The sequence below is a fragment of the Zalophus californianus genome, chromosome 10, assembly GCF_009762305.2.
Source record: "Zalophus californianus isolate mZalCal1 chromosome 10, mZalCal1.pri.v2, whole genome shotgun sequence".
Classification (NCBI taxonomy): Eukaryota; Metazoa; Chordata; class Mammalia; order Carnivora; family Otariidae; genus Zalophus; species Zalophus californianus.
Genome location: NC_045604.1, coordinates 68,419,216 through 68,436,394, shown reverse-complemented (window position 1 = coordinate 68,436,394; position 17,179 = coordinate 68,419,216). Strand labels below are relative to the sequence as shown.

General features: G+C 49.7%; 1 protein-coding gene across 5 annotated transcripts in view; it reads right to left on the bottom strand.

Moving 5' to 3' along the window:
- NVL (nuclear VCP like) overlaps positions 1–17,179 on the bottom strand; it is a 99,538-nt gene that overhangs the window by 65,799 nt on the left and 16,560 nt on the right. For all 5 annotated transcript variants that reach the window (XR_003523306.2, XM_027613194.1, XM_027613195.1 and 2 more), the window contains 3 exons: positions 15,878–15,979; positions 14,116–14,233; positions 9,370–9,514 (listed from right to left, as the gene is read on the bottom strand). Coding sequence is in view for 4 of the 5 variants with exons in the window: in XM_027613194.1 (XP_027468995.1) it covers positions 9,370–9,514; positions 14,116–14,233; positions 15,878–15,979 (365 nt within the window). In the remaining variant the exon portion in view is untranslated. The remainder of the gene's footprint in view (positions 1–9,369; positions 9,515–14,115; positions 14,234–15,877; positions 15,980–17,179) is intronic.

Here is a 17,179-nt window from a genome sequence, read left to right as displayed (position 1 = left end):
CAGAAAAGCAGCAGATAAACATTACTGACCAATGAAAAATCACTCACTCAGGCACTCTACATAACAGAAAGCAAAAAAAGGTTCCAGCGTAAAACCATTTTCACATGAAAACTAAGATATTCAGAATGTTAGGAGAAAACATAAATAAGTATCCTTTTCTGTTACAACTTCTATTTCTGAAAATATGTGGATATTTCTGGTCACCCTGGAAACTCCAAAGGAGGAGAAATTACCCAGGAAGAGATTTCCAGTTTCAAGATGGCAAAGTGACTGTTGCAGAAACACTTCCTCTGCCTAGAAAAATAACAAGAATCGGAAGCACGAAATCCATAGTCCATGGAACCAGGAGGCGTCTGGACTCTTACCACCCCGAACCCAGGCCATTCTGGAAGGGAGCCACAGGAATGGGCATTAAGAGCATCAGTCTTTATTTGTATGAGGTCCTTCAAAAGCCGTCACCACTGGTCTTCAGCTCCAGGGCAGCTCCATGTAGAGAGGTATTTATGCTGCTAGGACACTGAGGGGATGGGCGTTCAGAGGGTTCTGATGCTTACTTACATGTCTTACTACCTAAGAAAAGACAGGCCCCCCAACACAAGTCTCTCTGTGTCAGCTCTAGCTGATGCCATAAAAATCCCCTAGAAAATATTCAAATAGTAGGGGTTCCCAGAATAAATGATCCAGGTTTAATGCTGTATTTGACTATAAACAGGATGAATTTTAACTCATCTTTAAAAAAATACACCTTTTATTTTGGAAGTTTTAGATTTACAGAATTATTGCAGACAGTACAGAGTTCCATATACCCCACACCCATCTCCTACTACTATGGGCAATTCTGAGGATTACTGGCCCAGAATTTTGTAGAGGACCCCTCAATGGGATTAGTCTGATATTTTTATGGTGATTAGACTAAGTTAACGTGTTTTCGGGAAGAAGAGCACAGAGGCGGAGCACTGTTCGCACCCCTCACCACAGGGACGTGAACCCTGACCAGCAGGCTGGACACCGTGTTTGGCAAGGTCTCTGCTGTGAGGTTGGTCCTTCCCGCTTCCACACTGTACTCTTTGGAAATAAGTCACTATGCCCAGCTCGCATTCAAGGAGTAGGGAGTTAGATTCCACTCCTTCAGGGAGGTGCATCCACATAAATCATCCAGAATTCTTCTGCACCAGAAAATTGCCTCTTATTTCTTTATTCAGTCATTTATTTACATCAGCACAGGCCAAGCGATGCTTGACTGCCCATACTCTTAAACCACCATTTATGAAGAAACAAAGTGGATGATAAATGACCTAGGAGCGGAGACAAAGTCAGATTAACCTTCCTCTGAGAGGTGCACTAATGAGGAAAGAGGAGATATGTCTGGTGAACCGCAAAGAGCGGGGAATGGAGGCATCCAAGTGCTGGGCGGCAGAAACGAGGGCCACAGCGGAGCCCCAAAACCAGCAAGTTCTGGACAGCCTGCGTGAGAAGCACTAAGACCCCACATCCTCTGCACGCCCTCAGTCAGCAGGATCCCTGGAGTGCGCTGCCCGCCAAGCCTGAAGCAGGAGAGGGGAGGTCCGGGTGCGCGGACGATCGCAAGCCCCTCCACCAGGAAACCGGGGTGTGCGATCCTGCACTCCTTCCCTGCCCATGTCAGGAGTCCAGCAGCTACAGCAGCTAGACCTGCGGCCCGCGGTGCTGTCTGCTTCTGAAAAACCTGAAGTGACTCAACAAAAAGCATCTATGAAATGGACACATGGAGTTTTCTAGCTAAAATGTTAGCTGGTCATCTGAATGCTTTATAGTGACACTCAGGCTTCAACAAAACCGCTCCCACCGCGGGTCTCCCATCGGCCTCACATCCAACGGTCGGCCACGGTGGGCCACTCGAGGAACGCACCCACAGGAAATGACACTGCTCCATCCATCGTCAGGACTCCCAGCACAGCAGGCACTGTTGCTCAGACTGTGCCCGTGATGTTCCTCACCGCCTCTCCCTGCGACACAAGGCACAGGACAGACCAGAACACGCACGCATGTAGATGCAGAGGAAACAGAGAATGTAAAGAAGTTGCAAGAGGGTTAACAAATGAAAACAATACGGCAATTATGAATTCCAGAACAGTTAAAATGGTGAAGAAAGGTCATATGATCTGATACAGGACTTGGATCAGCAGGGAACAATATTTATACAGAGGAGAAATGAAAATGCTAAATACGGTTATACTCCAAATTCACAATACGATTATACAGTACAAACCTGTGGCTATGGATTGGATATCAGATACATTACAGAACTATTTGTGAGGTATATAACAGCACTGCACGGACGTTATATAAAAAGTCTTTCATTAGACACTGGAGCATGTATAGTTAGAATGACACAGTGCCTGGACTTTGCTTTTAAAACGCTCCAGGAAAAAAAAAAAGTGCGGGATAGACGGAGCAAGACTGAAATGGTGATAACTGTTTGAAACTGGGTGACGAGACATGGGGTTCACCGCTGTGAGGGTTTTAAAGCACGTCTGTACGTTCCTGAGCGTCCTCTCACCGGGAGGTGGGGTCTCCAGCCCCTCTTCGAGTCTGGGCCAACCTCTGTGGCCGGTCAACAGCACAGGACAGTGGGGACAGAGGCTGCCGGGACTGCCCAGCATGAACCATACGGCCCTGAGGCCCCCCGGCTCTGAGAAGCCCACAGAGTCCCGGGAAGGGTGCCACACAGACAGCAGAGCCAGACTGGACAGGCAGGTGCATAGACAAGCCCAGCCCAGTGGCTCAGAGCTCCAGCTACCATCTCTGCAACCACACAACACCCTGAGACGAACCCAAATTCTTTACCCGCGGGACTGGTGAGAGACAATGAAATGTTGTTGAAAGCCACTAAATTTTTCAGTGGTTTTTTTCTGCAGCAACAGAAACTGGAACAATTATACCAGACTGCTTCGTATACACTGGACTTTTCCATAACGAAATGCTTTTAAAGTCCAAGAAGACATCAATAGCTACCTTAGAATTCCTATGTGTCGGAGGCTGTGCGAGGTATGTTAACGCAGTCCTCACGAGAAGGCTTTCCAAAGTTCCGGTACCGTTACGTCTTACAGATAAAATGAGGCACTGTTATCATTATTCCTTTATTACAGGTAAACAAACGAAAGCTAGAAAATGTCAGCTATCCAGGAAAAGGCACAGGGACATGTGACCAAGCTGGCTCTACCTCTGAGACCACGTGTCCGAGCACCCTGAGCTCGGTCCACCATCTCCCGCGAACCTGCTCTGGACCTCAACAGATACCTGAGCTCGCCCCTCCTCAGCAGGTGCTCCTCTTTGCACAACTCAGACCCCAGGGCCTCTATTTTCTTTCTTAAATTCTAAATCTTGGTTCCCTCCTTGCCTGAACCTAGACTGTTGAGCATTACTCTGGGAAAGAAACCCCAAGACCAGGCCTACTGGTGCCATTCTACACCCCAATCCTAAACACTGCCTGAAAATCCCATTACCCTAGCCGGCTTATCTCAAATCATCCAAGAACACCGTTTCAGACCTTCATCCTCCTTCAGCCTCTATTGGTCACGTACCTGACTTTCATCAGACGGATCTCATGGCTTGATTCATGGAGAAAACGCCGTTTTCCAAGTACCCCAGCGACTAGCCCCCTGGCCTGCACCCCCTTCCCTCTGCTGCTGCTCCAACAGAAGCGCCCCGGCCAGCACCCCCGGGTTCCCATTCTCCATTCCTCCCACTCACTCCTTCCCACAGCATTCCAAGGCATTCTGGTTTCTCCTATCCTAGCCCCCCGGACACCCCAATATTCCCCTCGCACGGCCACTACCTCCCTCTCCCCCTTCGTGGCCAAAACTCCCTTTGGGGAATCGTGGAAGTCCGCTCGGTTACTCCTTCTCTTTCCACTCACTCAACCACTCGACCCACCGGGATGCTGCCCGATCAGCCCACTCACAGGGCTTTTGGCTCAGGCCACTGGGACCACTAGGTGGCTCATGGCTCGATTCCAGCAACATTGCTCCCGCCCCCGCCCCCCCCCCCCCCCGGCCCTCCTGCGGGGAGCGCTGGCTCCCCTTACAAACACTCTCCTTTCCCCAGCACTCTGGCGGCTCCCTCTGTCCCCTCAGCCTGCCCCAGGACCTCTGACCTCTGGTCCTCACACTCCAGCCAATCCACTCTACTCTCAGAACTTCAGCTGCCTTCAATACGCTGATGATTCTCCAATTTTTACTTCCTCAGAACTCCAGACTCATCCAATTGCCAAGCTAACATCTCTACTTGGACAGCCTGTAGGCACGTCTAGCTCAGCTGCCCCAATCTGCTTTATCCTCCCTAAATCCTCTTCTAACACATGCTTATCTCCAGGATTTCAATCCCCTCTGAGAAAACCAGGAGCAAAGATGCTTAAATCAGAAACCCGGGAATATTTCCTCCTGTTCAATCACAGCCCCCACCTTCCACTCACTCCTTCTGCCAAGAAATGCACCTGGACTGGCTCTACTTGCTAAACGTCTGAATACTCCAGCTGTGCCCTCTCCACACTCCCCCACCAGGCACCCCCCAGCTGTGCCCTCTCCACGCTCCCCCCACTAGCCACCCCCCAGCTGTGCCCTCTCCACGCTCCCCCCACCAGGCACCCCCCCAGCTGTGCCCTCTCCACGCTCCCCCCACTAGCCACCCCCCAGCTGTGCCCTCTCCACGCTCTACCAGGCACCCCCCACTGTGCTCCATCCACACTCCCCCATCAGGCACCCCCCAAGCTGTTTTCTCTCCACGCTCCCCCCACCAGGCACCCCCCCAGCTGTGCCCTCTCCACACTCCCCCCACCAGGCACCCCCCAGCTGTGCCCTCTCCACGCTCCCCCACCAGGCACCCCCCAGCTGTGCCCTCTCCACGCTCCCCCCACCAGGCACCCCCCAGCTGTGCCCTCTCCACGCTCCCCCCCAGCAGGCACCCCCCAGCTGTGCCCTCTCCACGCTCCCCACCAGGCACCCCCCAGCTGTGCCCTCTCCACGCTCCCCCCACCAGCCACCCCCCAGCTGTGCCCTCTCCACGCTCCCCCCACCAGCCACCCCCCAGCTGTGCCCTCTCCACGCTCCCCCACCAGGCACCCCCCACTGTGCTCCATTCACACTCCCCTCACCAGGCGCCCCCCAAGCTGTTTTCTCTCCACGCTCCCCCCACCAGGCGCCCCCCAAGCTGTTTTCTCTCCACGCTCCCCCCACCAGGCAACCCCCAGCTGTGCCCTCTCCATGCTCCCCCACCAGGCACCGCCCCCAGCTGTGCTCTCTCCACGCTCCCCTCACCAGGAGCCCCCCCCAGCTGTGCCCTCTCCACGCTCCCCCACCAGGCACCCCCCCAGCTGTGCTTTCTCCACGCTCCCCCTACCAGGCACCCCTCCAGCTGTGCTCTCTCCACGCTCCCCCCACCAGGCACCCCTCCAGCTGTGCTCTCTCCACGCTCCCCTCACCAGGAGCCCCCCCCAGCTGTGCCCTCTCCACGCTCCCCCACCAGGCAGCCCCCAGCTGTGCTCCATCCACACTCTTCCCACCAGGCAACCCCCAGCTGTGCCCTTTCCACGATCCCCCACCAGGCACCCCCCCAGCTGTGCTCTCTCCACGCTCCCCCACCAGGCACCCCCCAGCTGGGCCCTATCCAAGCTCCAGTTATCTCCACCTATACCCCCACCTCCTTAAGCCCAGCACCACCTCATCTAGATGTTACAACAGGCCCCTCCCTGGGCCACCAGAACCCAGTCTTGGTCTTTTCGTTCATTCTTCACGCTGTAGCTATCGTGATCTTTTCAAAATAAAAAATGTTTCCATCACTGTCCTACTTAATTTAACTGCTTTAATCCTTTTCCACCACTCACAGAGAAGTCCAAAATCCTTACCAAGGGTATATGAAGTGCCTTCTAGTACCTTCTACATTCGCTGCACTTTGCACATGCTAGTCCTACCCGAAATACTCTCATCATCACGTGATCTGCTCATTGCTCTTATTCTTAAAGTCTCAGCTTACTCGGAGAAGCCTTTAAAAACCCTCAGACCAGGTATGCTTTGCCTGATACATTCTCCCTCAGACCCTGTTTTTTCCTTTTTATACTCACTGTTCTCCTAATCACTCACACTAGTGACTGAAATGCCAGCCACTCTGCCTCCCTTAGTACACAAAAGGTGCTTAAATATTTCCTCAATTAACGAATAACCTTCTAAGAACTACAGATACACTGACATACTTCAATTCTATTTATATATTATCCTCTTAGAATTTAACACATTAGCACCTGCACACAATAATATAACTACCTTGCTTTTGCATTCAGAACTAGACACAAATATAAAAATAAGAAAACTGCATTCTGCCTTTATCAAAGACTCAATCAGAAATACTCTTTCTTGGGGCGCCTGGCTAGCTAAGTCTGTGGAGCATGCGACTCTTGATCTCAGGGTTGTGAGTTCGAGTCCCACGATGGGTGTAGAAATTGCTTAAAAATCATAAAACCTTAGGAATGCCTGGGTGGTCAGTCAGGTGAGCGTCTGACTTGATTTCAGCTCAGGTCATGATCTCAGGGTCGTGGTCTCTCTCTTTCCAATAAATAAATAAGTCTTTAATTAATAGCATTATGAAATCTTAGAAAAAAAATGAAATACTCTTTCTTAGGAGGGATAATGGGTATATGATACTGAATGTTAATGCTGAAAGATGAAAGTGCAAGATGAAAAGTTCTAGAGGGGCACCTAGGTGGCTCAGTCGTTAAGCGTCTGCCTTCGGCTCAGGTCATGATCCCAGGGTCCTGGGATCGAGCCCCGCATCGGGCTCCCTGCTCCACGGGAGGCCTGCTTCTCCCTCTCCCACTCCCCCTGCTTGTGTTCCCTCTCTCGCTCTCTCTCTCTCTGTCAAACAAATAAATAAAATCTTTAAAAAAAATAAAAGTTCTAGAAACTTGCTGCAAAGTGAATAAAGTTAATATTACTAAACCGTGCTGTTAAAAATAGTTAAGATGGTAAATTTTATGTGTTTTTTACCAGAATAAAAGTGATATTTTTAAATACACTTCCTTAAAAGATTCTCACTCGTAATTCTATTCAAGAGCTACCCTCCTTCAGGATTTGAACCCCGCTCTCCCCAGCCAGGCCTTAAGCACAGGAGATGCTCTCACCCTCCAGTCTCTGATACAAGTCCTGTGCGGAGCACCCGGCCTGCATGAAACACCACAGCACTGACTCCAAGTCTACAGTGGACTTTGGACAAAGTGACAACGGCAGTCATAGTACCTGTAGATATCAGAAATGTCTCGATTCCAGTCATTAAGTGAACAAGAAAAAGGCAACTTTAGAGGAGGAAACGCTGACAAACTTCCTAACTGAGTGACCGGACTTAACGTGACCACAAAGTGACACCGTGAGCCTCCCGACATGATGCTGAGGACAGCTCACCGCCCAGGCCGTATTCTTGCCAAAGCATCTAACCTGACTATCATCAGGAGGCAACAATCAGGAGTGTTCAAATTTCACAGCACCTGGAAAACACCACCGTCACGAAAGTGCTTCCTCCCCAAGAAGGCAGGCTGAGGTTACAGGGTCACGTGGACTCAGCCAGGTTCGATCCCAGAGTGCATTCTAGATGAAACATAAAACTACACAAACTACACAGGGACATCCTGGGGGCAACTGGAAAATCAGAACAGACTGTACGTTGAGGTATTATTATTGTGTCAGTATTAAATTTTCTGGAATGGGGTGAAATGGCGTGACACGGAATGACACATCGGAGAAGGACTTACGGCTAAAGTGTCATCATGTCTTCAACCATCCTTCAAATGGCTTGGCAAATAAAAAGGTACACACGCACACAAACAGTTTTCTCCAGAGGCTGAAGACAAGCATGGAAGGTAAGTGTGGACAGCGCTAGCAAAGGTAAATCCAGCCGAAGGGCTTACAGACACTAATCGCACTACTCTTTTAACTTTTCTGTAGGCTTCAAATTTTTCAAAATACGACCATCAACAAAAGCCCTTAAGGACTGTCGGTGATGGACACCAGGCAGATGAACAGAGGATTTTATCCAGCAGCAAAGATGGGCCCTGCTGTCTCTGTCTCTATGTCGTTTGGGCTCTGGATGAAACAAAGGCTTGAGGAAGAACACAGGCCTGACTTCCAGAACTCTTACTGGACCGTATGGGTCCTGAAAGCAAGGACTCCTACTTCTCTGCGTTCTTCATTATCGCTGTCCACAGTGGTGTGTGCACATGCCATATGCTCAACACATTTTGCTGAATAAATACGAACCACAGAAATGTTAAGTATCACTGTGCTGCGGGTTTAAACATGAGTGGACGGGGGCGCCTGGGTGGCTCAGATGGTTGGACGTCTGCCTTAGGCTCAGGTCATGATCCCAGAGTCCTGGGATCGGGCCCCACGTCAGGGTCCTGGCTCAGCGAGGAGCCTGCTTCTCCCTCTCCCTCTGCCTCTCCCCCTGCTCGTGCTTCCTCTCTCTCTCTGTGTCTCTGTGTCTCTGTGTCTCAAATGAAAAAAAAAAGTTTAAAAACAAACATGAGTGGACGAACCTGAAAGGCTGAGTGACTGTGCAGGACCACGCATGTGGGAGCACAATCAGCACATGCTCAACTGTGGCTGCGGCAGTGGAGGAAGACACTGGCCGACAATCCAAAGCTGAAGGACTTACGCGCTGGGAAGGAGGAAGGATCATGCCTTCTCCCCACCGCCTCTCCCACCCACGTGCCTAATGAGCACTTCTCCATCCTGCATCCCCTGAGCCTCCCCCCGCTGCAGCTCCCTCGCCAGCCCATGACTGTCTCCTCGCACTACACACCACTCTTCCTGAAAGCTGCTGGGGACCACAGATGCTGAGAGTGGTGTCACTAACCCTGAGCCAAAAGCCACCACATATCCACTGAGCCAGGGTGGGCCAGCAGACCTCTCTGCTAGATTTCCGCTCCTCGGCCTCCCCGGAGCCTCCCGTGTGGGCTTTGCTTACTGACATACTGGTGGAGCTTTCTTTGCTCTACGGACACTCGACCCCACCTACTAGGACAGGCTGGTCCTGCAACGAACACACACAGCTTTCAGCTCTCTGGCTGCCTTTTCTCGCGAAACCTGTGTCTTAAGCAGGTTAACGCAACAGGTGAAAGTTCGATGTAACCTCCATGTGGGCCAGCGAGCACGGCTCGGCTCCACGGCTCCCCACGCTATCCCTCAGCTGATCAGCCAACTGAGTGACACCAGCCGTGGGTTCCAAACCAACGTTACTGGTACGAGAACAAAGAAAGAAACTACGTGATACTTCTCAGCCCTCGTTTCCAAACCATTCAGTTCAGATGACACAGCAACGCACAAACTTCATCTTTCGAGAGCGTACCTTTCCCTGGAGGCTTCGTCTGGGATCCCAAGGCATATCTCTCGGTCGAACCTTCCTGCACGTCTCAAAGCAGGGTCTAAGGCGTCCGGTCGGTTGGTGGCTCCAATGACGAGGACCCGGGCCATCGTCGCCATGGTATTCAGATCTGGTAAGAAGCAGACACGGGTGAGCGGTGACCAAGACACCGGGATGGCAGACAACGGTGCTTACGTAAGTCCTGTGAGTGGTTACAGACTAGTACACGTTTGGACGGCAATACACATAGAAACCTAACATTTACTAATCGTCCATTACGTGAAAGACGCGAGGAGGATACACACACACTTTGTCCTCAAGCAGCTTGCAGTCTATTGAGAAACCCACCAAACAAATCTTGTGACGCATGGCGACGGGTATAAATAGAGCGTCGTAGTGAGACAACGGAAGACAGCATGGATTCACGGGCACATTCAGGGAAAGCCTTGGAGGAGGAGGAGGATATTCATAAGCAGGTCCAGGTTAATGAGGCTGCGCATTAACAGAGGCCGGGAGGGACAGCAGAGGCACACACACGTGTGGTGGGCTCAGAGAGGGGGGCCGCCCAACAGCGGGGAGTCTGGGAGAGAACGTGCAGTGCAGGTCTCCAAAGAGCCAAGAGGCATGGACATGGAGGTGGGGGAGGTGTGCGCATACAGTCTCCCATTGCTCTGGTGTCATCTAGAGACAGTTTTAGGAATGGCAGAATGCAGGGCCCAGCAGGTCTCCTACCGGAGTCTTACTTCTCTCCACTGAGCCAGGGGGGCCAGCAGAGGTCTGAACTGAGGTCTGAGGTCACACTCCCCACAGGTAACAGTAACAAGGTAGGAGAATGCTAATTCAGTACCTTAATGGCTGGGTCACAAGGAATCTGTAAAATATTCCTTAGCCCACAGGAAGCCAGGAAAGGTTTTTCTCAGAAGATGTGTGTGTTGGAAAGACAATTCTAAGAGTAGAGAGGAACAGAGCGGAGCAGAGCTCAGTGTGATTTGGCGGCAGCCATCAGGGGACAGAGGACACAATAAGGCAGGAACGCGGGGAAGAAGCAGGAGAGGCCCAGCAGCAGGGCGAGACTTCAGATGCAGCCCAGGGCACTAAGTCATTCCCCGAGGAGGGTGTGAAGGGCGAGGGGAGGGGAGAGACCAAGAGCACTCAGGTCTGGACAAGGAGGGAGGTGACGCTGTGGAAAGAGCACGCAAATGGGAGGGAGGATAGAGGGACAGAAAGGGGAAGTGGGTCTGGCCTGGGCACACAGAGCACGGGGTACCCAGCAGGCAGCCGTGAAGAGGAGGGTGACACTGATCAGAGATCGAGGTTACAGATGCATTCGTGTTTCCTAAAGAGCTGCTCATCAGGCAGAAGGCAAGACGAGAAGGCCAAGTGGGAAGCCCCACAGGCTGCCTCTGTCTAAGGCACAGGGGAACGGCTAGGAGCTGCCGGAGAGCCAGGGCAAGGACACAAAGACAGCGCTCAAGCAATGCATGCCAAAGAGAGAACGCCCAGGATGAGGTGGTCGACGGGCACGAAGGCTCTCGAGAACCACCGTGCTGACGCTCACCAGCGGCTCACTGCGTGCAAGGCCCTAGGGTGCAGTCGGCCCCTTGGCCAACCCCCGCCACCCCTGTAACAGGTAGGTTTAGAGAGGAGGAAACTAAAGAACAGAGGTTCGGGCAGATGAGCGCTGAAAGCCACCGGATGCGGCCAAGAGAGGTTCCCCCACAACTGTCACAGGATTAGCCTCAGTAAAATGTCGGGGACAGACAAGTAGTGACGGGGTGTGGTGTAGACTGGAAACACAAGCCTGCACTTAGCTGACAGTGACTACTCCTTTGATAAATTTTGGTTTGAGCGAGACAGGAAGGCTCTTAAATACTTTCTGAAAACTGCATAAAAGCTCAAGGAAGAGATTCATGATACAAGAGGCCACTGAACAAGAACACTTTAAGGAAATGAGGTGGCACCTTATAATCATGAGCCGCACACGTGCTTCCCATGAGGATGTTCTGGCTACGCCGAGCGCCCCTGCACTGAGGCTGGGACGGAGCCAGAGCTGCTCCCTGGCTGGTTCACGTGGGTCTCATACGCACAGCTACAACAAACGACCAAGGGCGCTTCCTTCTTCCAGGTCGGGTCACTCAGACACTGTGGTCTCGGTGAACTCGCTCTGAGCTTATCAGGGCTCAGTAACAGAATTCAATGAGAACAGTCATGGAAAACTGTGAAATCTTCAGGCATGAAAAATACCCTTCCATAGGAAATCAACAGTCAGCAACGGAAGCGCTAACGTCAAATGCTGTTTTTTCCTGACGCATGAAAGATAAAAAATCAGACCTCACCTAGGACTGGCTGGCCTCTCCTGCCAGTAACTTCAAGATAAATCCCATTCTTCTTCTCCCTCTTCCCCAGTATGATGTGATCATGTTAAACTGACGTTACATTAGCCACAAATTTGAATTCTGGAATATTATAGAAGAAGCAAAGTCATCTTTCTTTCTACACAGAGTAAAACCTGTTTGTGGGGCACCAGGTCTCCTAAACCAAGCATGCATTTGCAGGTAGCCCATCAGCCGTCTATGTGTGTGTAGACATCTGGAGCCTAGCCCAGGCTTTGCCAATGATCCACTGTATACACCAGGTCCTGGCTCGCTATGCATCGCTTTCCTCATGGACAAGATGATATTTTTTTTTAAAGATTTTATTTATTTATTCATGAGAGAGAGAGAGAGAGAGAGAGAAGCAGAGGGAGAAGCAGGCTTCCCCACTGAGCAGGGAGCCTGATGCGGGACTCGATCCCAGGAGCCTGGGATCATGACCTGAGCCAAAGGCAGACGCTTAACCATCTGAGCCACCCAGGTGCCCATGGACAAGATAATATTTTAAGACGTTTTCCAGCTCTTTAAATAATTAGAGTTATGCCTGAGTTTAAGTTTCTGAAAGTAGGTAAAATTAGTTCTCTTCAGTGGCCTCATTACTTTGTTCAAAATAATTTACTTAAAAGTTTTAAATTATTAAAATTCAAATTTGTTAAACTCTGAATTAATATTTTTAAAAAAATTCTCAAACTGGAGGGGAAAAACCACCACCTGGGACAGACTACTTGGGGCATGACTGTGTGCGCTGAACTGTTGACTGTTTTCTCTATTGTGTTCGCAGAGGGGACCCTAAAACACACACACACACACCGGAAACCCCAACTAACCCCAACTTTCAGGAAAGCTCTAGTAATGGGTAATCTGCTCAGTCCCTGTACTTATTCCTTTCTTCCAAACTGTAAAATCTCTGACATCAGAATGCTTCCACCATCATGAGATAAGCATTGTGTCTCAGTATGACTGCTGGTGTCTCTCTCCTTAGAGAACCACGTAATCTTATAACGGGTAACACTGTAGCTTCAGAACAAGGGCCTCAAAGCATGGCAAGAAAACTTTATGGGAAAATAAAAGAGCAAGCACCACAAGGAGCCCAAAACCTGTACTACTTCAAATTACTTGTGTATGGAAACCCCACGGTATTTCACCAGAGGCAGGATCTAGTTCCAAACAAAATGAACAAAACTGAAAAATAAGTTACAGACTGGGAAGAAATAAATGCGATACATTTAACAAGGAATCTGCTTCCGTAACAAACTAAAATATTCCTTCAAACCAATTTTAAAAAATTCAGTAACACAGCACAGGCTGAGAAAGGGATTTGGGGTGATACACATAGTCAAGAAATATGGAAAGATGATCAACCTCCAGTGAAAACAGGGAAATGCAAAGAACAACAAGGTGAGATCTCCATCATCACCACCAGCCTGTCAACCATGAGAACACAGTGACAGTCGGGGTCGTGGAGGGACCTGGACACAGGGCATCTCAGAGGATGGGGAAGTGCACTCTGCAAACCCTTCCGAAGGCAGTTTGCCATTTCCCACAAAATTTAAAGTGCATAACCCTTAACCATCACCTTAATTTTTAGCATTTATCCTAGAAAAATATGTATGCACCAAACAGGCCCACTTAGGAGATTCCCTACAGCTTCTTGTAAAGCAAAAAACAAAACAACTTAAACATTCATCAAAATGGGAATGCTTATGTGCAATATAATAAATCTGTCCTAAAGAATACCATGCAGCACACGAGGAATTTGAGAAAGAAGACAGAGGATCATAGGGGAAGGGAGGAAAAAATAAAGCAAGACGAAACCGGAGAGGGAGACAAACCATAAGAGACTCTTAATCTCAGGAAACAAACTGAGGGTTGCTGGAGTGAAGGGGGGTTGGGAGGGATGGGGCGGCCGGATGATGGACATTGGGGAGGGTGTGTGCTATGGTGAGTGCTGTGAATTGTGCAAGACTGTTGAATCACAGACCTGTACCTCTGAAACAAATAACATATATGTTAATTAAAAAAAAAAAAAAAGAATACCACACAGCAGTTAAAAGGTAAATTTAAATGCATTAAAACAGCCACATTTCCAAGAAGGAACTTTAAGATACACAAAGCAAGTCACAGAACGATGTGAATGGTGCAATCGCAGTATTGTAAGAAGCAAAACAATGTTAGTGCTTACGTGTGTGTATAAACGCATTAAAATAACCATAAGATATACTCCAAAAAATTAACGAGACGATCCTTTAGGAAAAGGATTTTTTACTCTCAGTGTTATTCTACCCAAATGTCTCATATTACTTACACTATTAAAAAACCCCACAATTTATTATCTGAAAATGAATTATTTTAAACTGACCATCCATGCAGGTGAGGAGCTGGGCTACAATTCTTCGTTCCATGTCTTTTGAAGCAACTTCTCTCTTGGGGGTAATAGCATCAATTTCATCAATAAAAAGGACACAGGGTGCGTTTGACTGGAAATAAAAATATCACAGAAGACAATCATAAAGATATTCCCTACACTGCAGCATAGTTTAGTCTGTATGTTTTAAAGAATCCTGTAGTCTGCGGGTCGTTCAGCAAACGAGCAGCGCTCAAGAAGGCAGTTCCCAGCGTTATCACTTCTGCTTTCATCGGACTTAAGATGCTGCATAGAGGACGGTGAGAGACTGCACACAGGCTACCACACTTTGAGCCCTCTCATCCACCCGCGCTTTGCGGTGAGCAAGTCACTAAAATTCTTTCGTCAACGAGCCATCTCCTCGATGCTACGAGGTACAACCAGTGAGTGAGCACACACTCAGCCAGAGAACCAGCAGCGGCCATGAGGACCGCAATGAGGAAGGGAGGGAGGGGAGTCCCCGGTACTGCCGTGTGGACGATGAGCACCTTCCCCATGCGTGTTCTTCAAGGCGCAGACTGGACAGAGTGGAGACAGGAGGTTTAGACAGAAGCACTAACTACTGGGAGCAGAGCCACGGTGGCCAGGGGCTGGAGAGGGAAAGCGCGGGTCGGTGGCCCGAGAGCATGCATTCAGGCTGGGGAGATGCTGGGGGTGACGGTCACACAACGCATGAACATCTTACTACAATCACAGAACTGTACTCTTAAAGATGTTTAAAGTGGCAAGTTTAACATATTTTACCACAATAAAAACAACAAAAAGAGAGGAGGATCAGTTAACATGAAAAATTTAAATAAAATATCAAGAGATGCAATCACCAGCATGCTCATTTCTAGTTCTTCAGTGACACTGATCAAGCTAAGGGTCAGACTCTCAACCCGGCTAAGGCGTCTCAACACCACGGGGACCAAGGCAATTTATAGGGAAGATCTGGCCCGCCACTAGCCGGCTCGCTTCCGAATCCTCCTGGGAGGTGATGACTCGGGCACGGGAGCAGCGAGGACTGCTCCAGACAGCACCCAGGTATGTCACAGACAGCAAAGGAGACGGAGGCGAGCACAACAGTATCTACCCAGGACCGGAAAAACTCAGTGAGAAAAAGAGTAAGAAAGTAAGTGATGGTCATCAGAATTCAGCCGGAGGAAAGCCTACAGTTCTCAACAAACAACCACGTGATCCGCTTGGACCGTTTGTTCTCTGACCCACACCCAAGCGTGCTGTTTCATCAAGTAACAGGGACTGGTAGAGAGGGGCAGACCCTGTGTTTACTGAGCATCTGCTGTCACCCGCGTTTTAACAGCAGGAATTACAGTTAGGATAAAATCGGATCTGTAATTTCTCTGGTAACAGGATTTTCTTTTCACTGGTTCAATTAGGCAAACAGAGAAGAGTTTATCCTGGCATTTCTATGGCTGCTTTTATAATGCGATAATCCTAAAGATGAACAATTTTCACACCACTTACAAGTCATTTGCTAAACTTAATTTGGGGAAAGTAAAAGTGAAAGGAAATACCACCAGGATAATCTATTTTCAACACATAACCAGTGGCTATGACAGCCCGAACTCCTTGCCAATTACAGTTCTGCCTGATTGCAGATTCAACAGATCAGTATGGCCAACAGTCTGTACCGTGCATCTACTTTAAGTATTTAGCCATCACGAGCTCTCTGTCATAACCATGGGTGACCTGACCCGACGTGGGTTGGACTCACCACGGCCTGCTCAAACAGCTCCCTCAGCTTCTGCTCAGACTCCCCAGATACTCCGGACACAATCTCTGTGGCAGCTACTTTCAGAATCGGGAGGTCCAGTTCCTGGATAGAAATACGTGAAAGAATGACCACTTTGTGAGAATTTATCTTCCCTACCTGTTCCTCATTCATCCCTCTCTCAAAATTTTTGTTTTTTAAATATTTTTTTTAAGATTTTATTTATTTGACAGAGAGCACAAACAGGGGTAGTGGAAGGCAGAGGGAGAGGGAGAAGCAGACTGAGCAGGGAGCCCGATGCGGGGCTCGATCCCAGGAGCCTGGGATCATGACCTGAGCCGAAGGCAGACACTCAACCATCTGACCACCGGGGGCAACCCTCAAAATTTCATCTTTAAATGCCCAATTTTCTGAGAAACTTCATCTTTTGTGTTGGTCTGATGAGAAACATTATTTAAAGATCTACAGTTTTAGGTCTTGATCCCAGGACCCTGAGATCATGATGTGAGCTGAAGGCAGACGCGTCACCGACAGGGCCCTCAGGCGCCCCGGCCACTTGTTTTTACTTTACTGAAGGCACTGTGCAACCCTGTTGTCAACTCTTCTGAGTAAAGCATCTTGACTCTCCAGAGATAGGCTCCCCCTGCTTAGAACAATTCCAGTTATTTCTTTGCTGGAAAGGATCAGAGGGGTCCTGACACAGTTGTGTCCCACTGGCCCGACTGGCACGTCTCACCAGGCGCCCAGGGAAGGAGCCTGGTACCCATCAGAAGACGGGCTCCCGAAGTGAAGGAGGGGCAAGTGCCACTGCTGCCCTCCCCCCCCCGCGCCCCCCCCACCCCCGGCACACACGGCACCCAGCGTGCTCGTTCTGCTCCTACTCATCCTGAAAATCACCGTGTCAGCCACGGGCGTCCCACGGAGACACTGCCTGCGTGCTGCACCCCGAGTCCCCCACTCATGACCACCATGACTGCGGATGTTTGCTTGGGTGATGTCTGCCTCACGTGGCCTCTCCTACGAGACTGGGTTTGCTGCACTCATCACAGTTTCAACGTCTGCCAGGCGGTGGTCACACAACCGTTTACTCAACAAAGGAACAAATGAGGCAAATCCATCAGTTCTCCTATAAGAACAAGCTCCCTGCACAGAGCACTAACCTATTCATCACTGGTATAAAATGCTCTTCTTCAAACTGCAGTCACTTGGACGTTGTGCATTTTACCACCCAACAGAGTTTCTTAAAAATCTGATGGGACAAAAATACAAGATGGCTACCTTTTCATTTTGCCACCTAAGTATGAT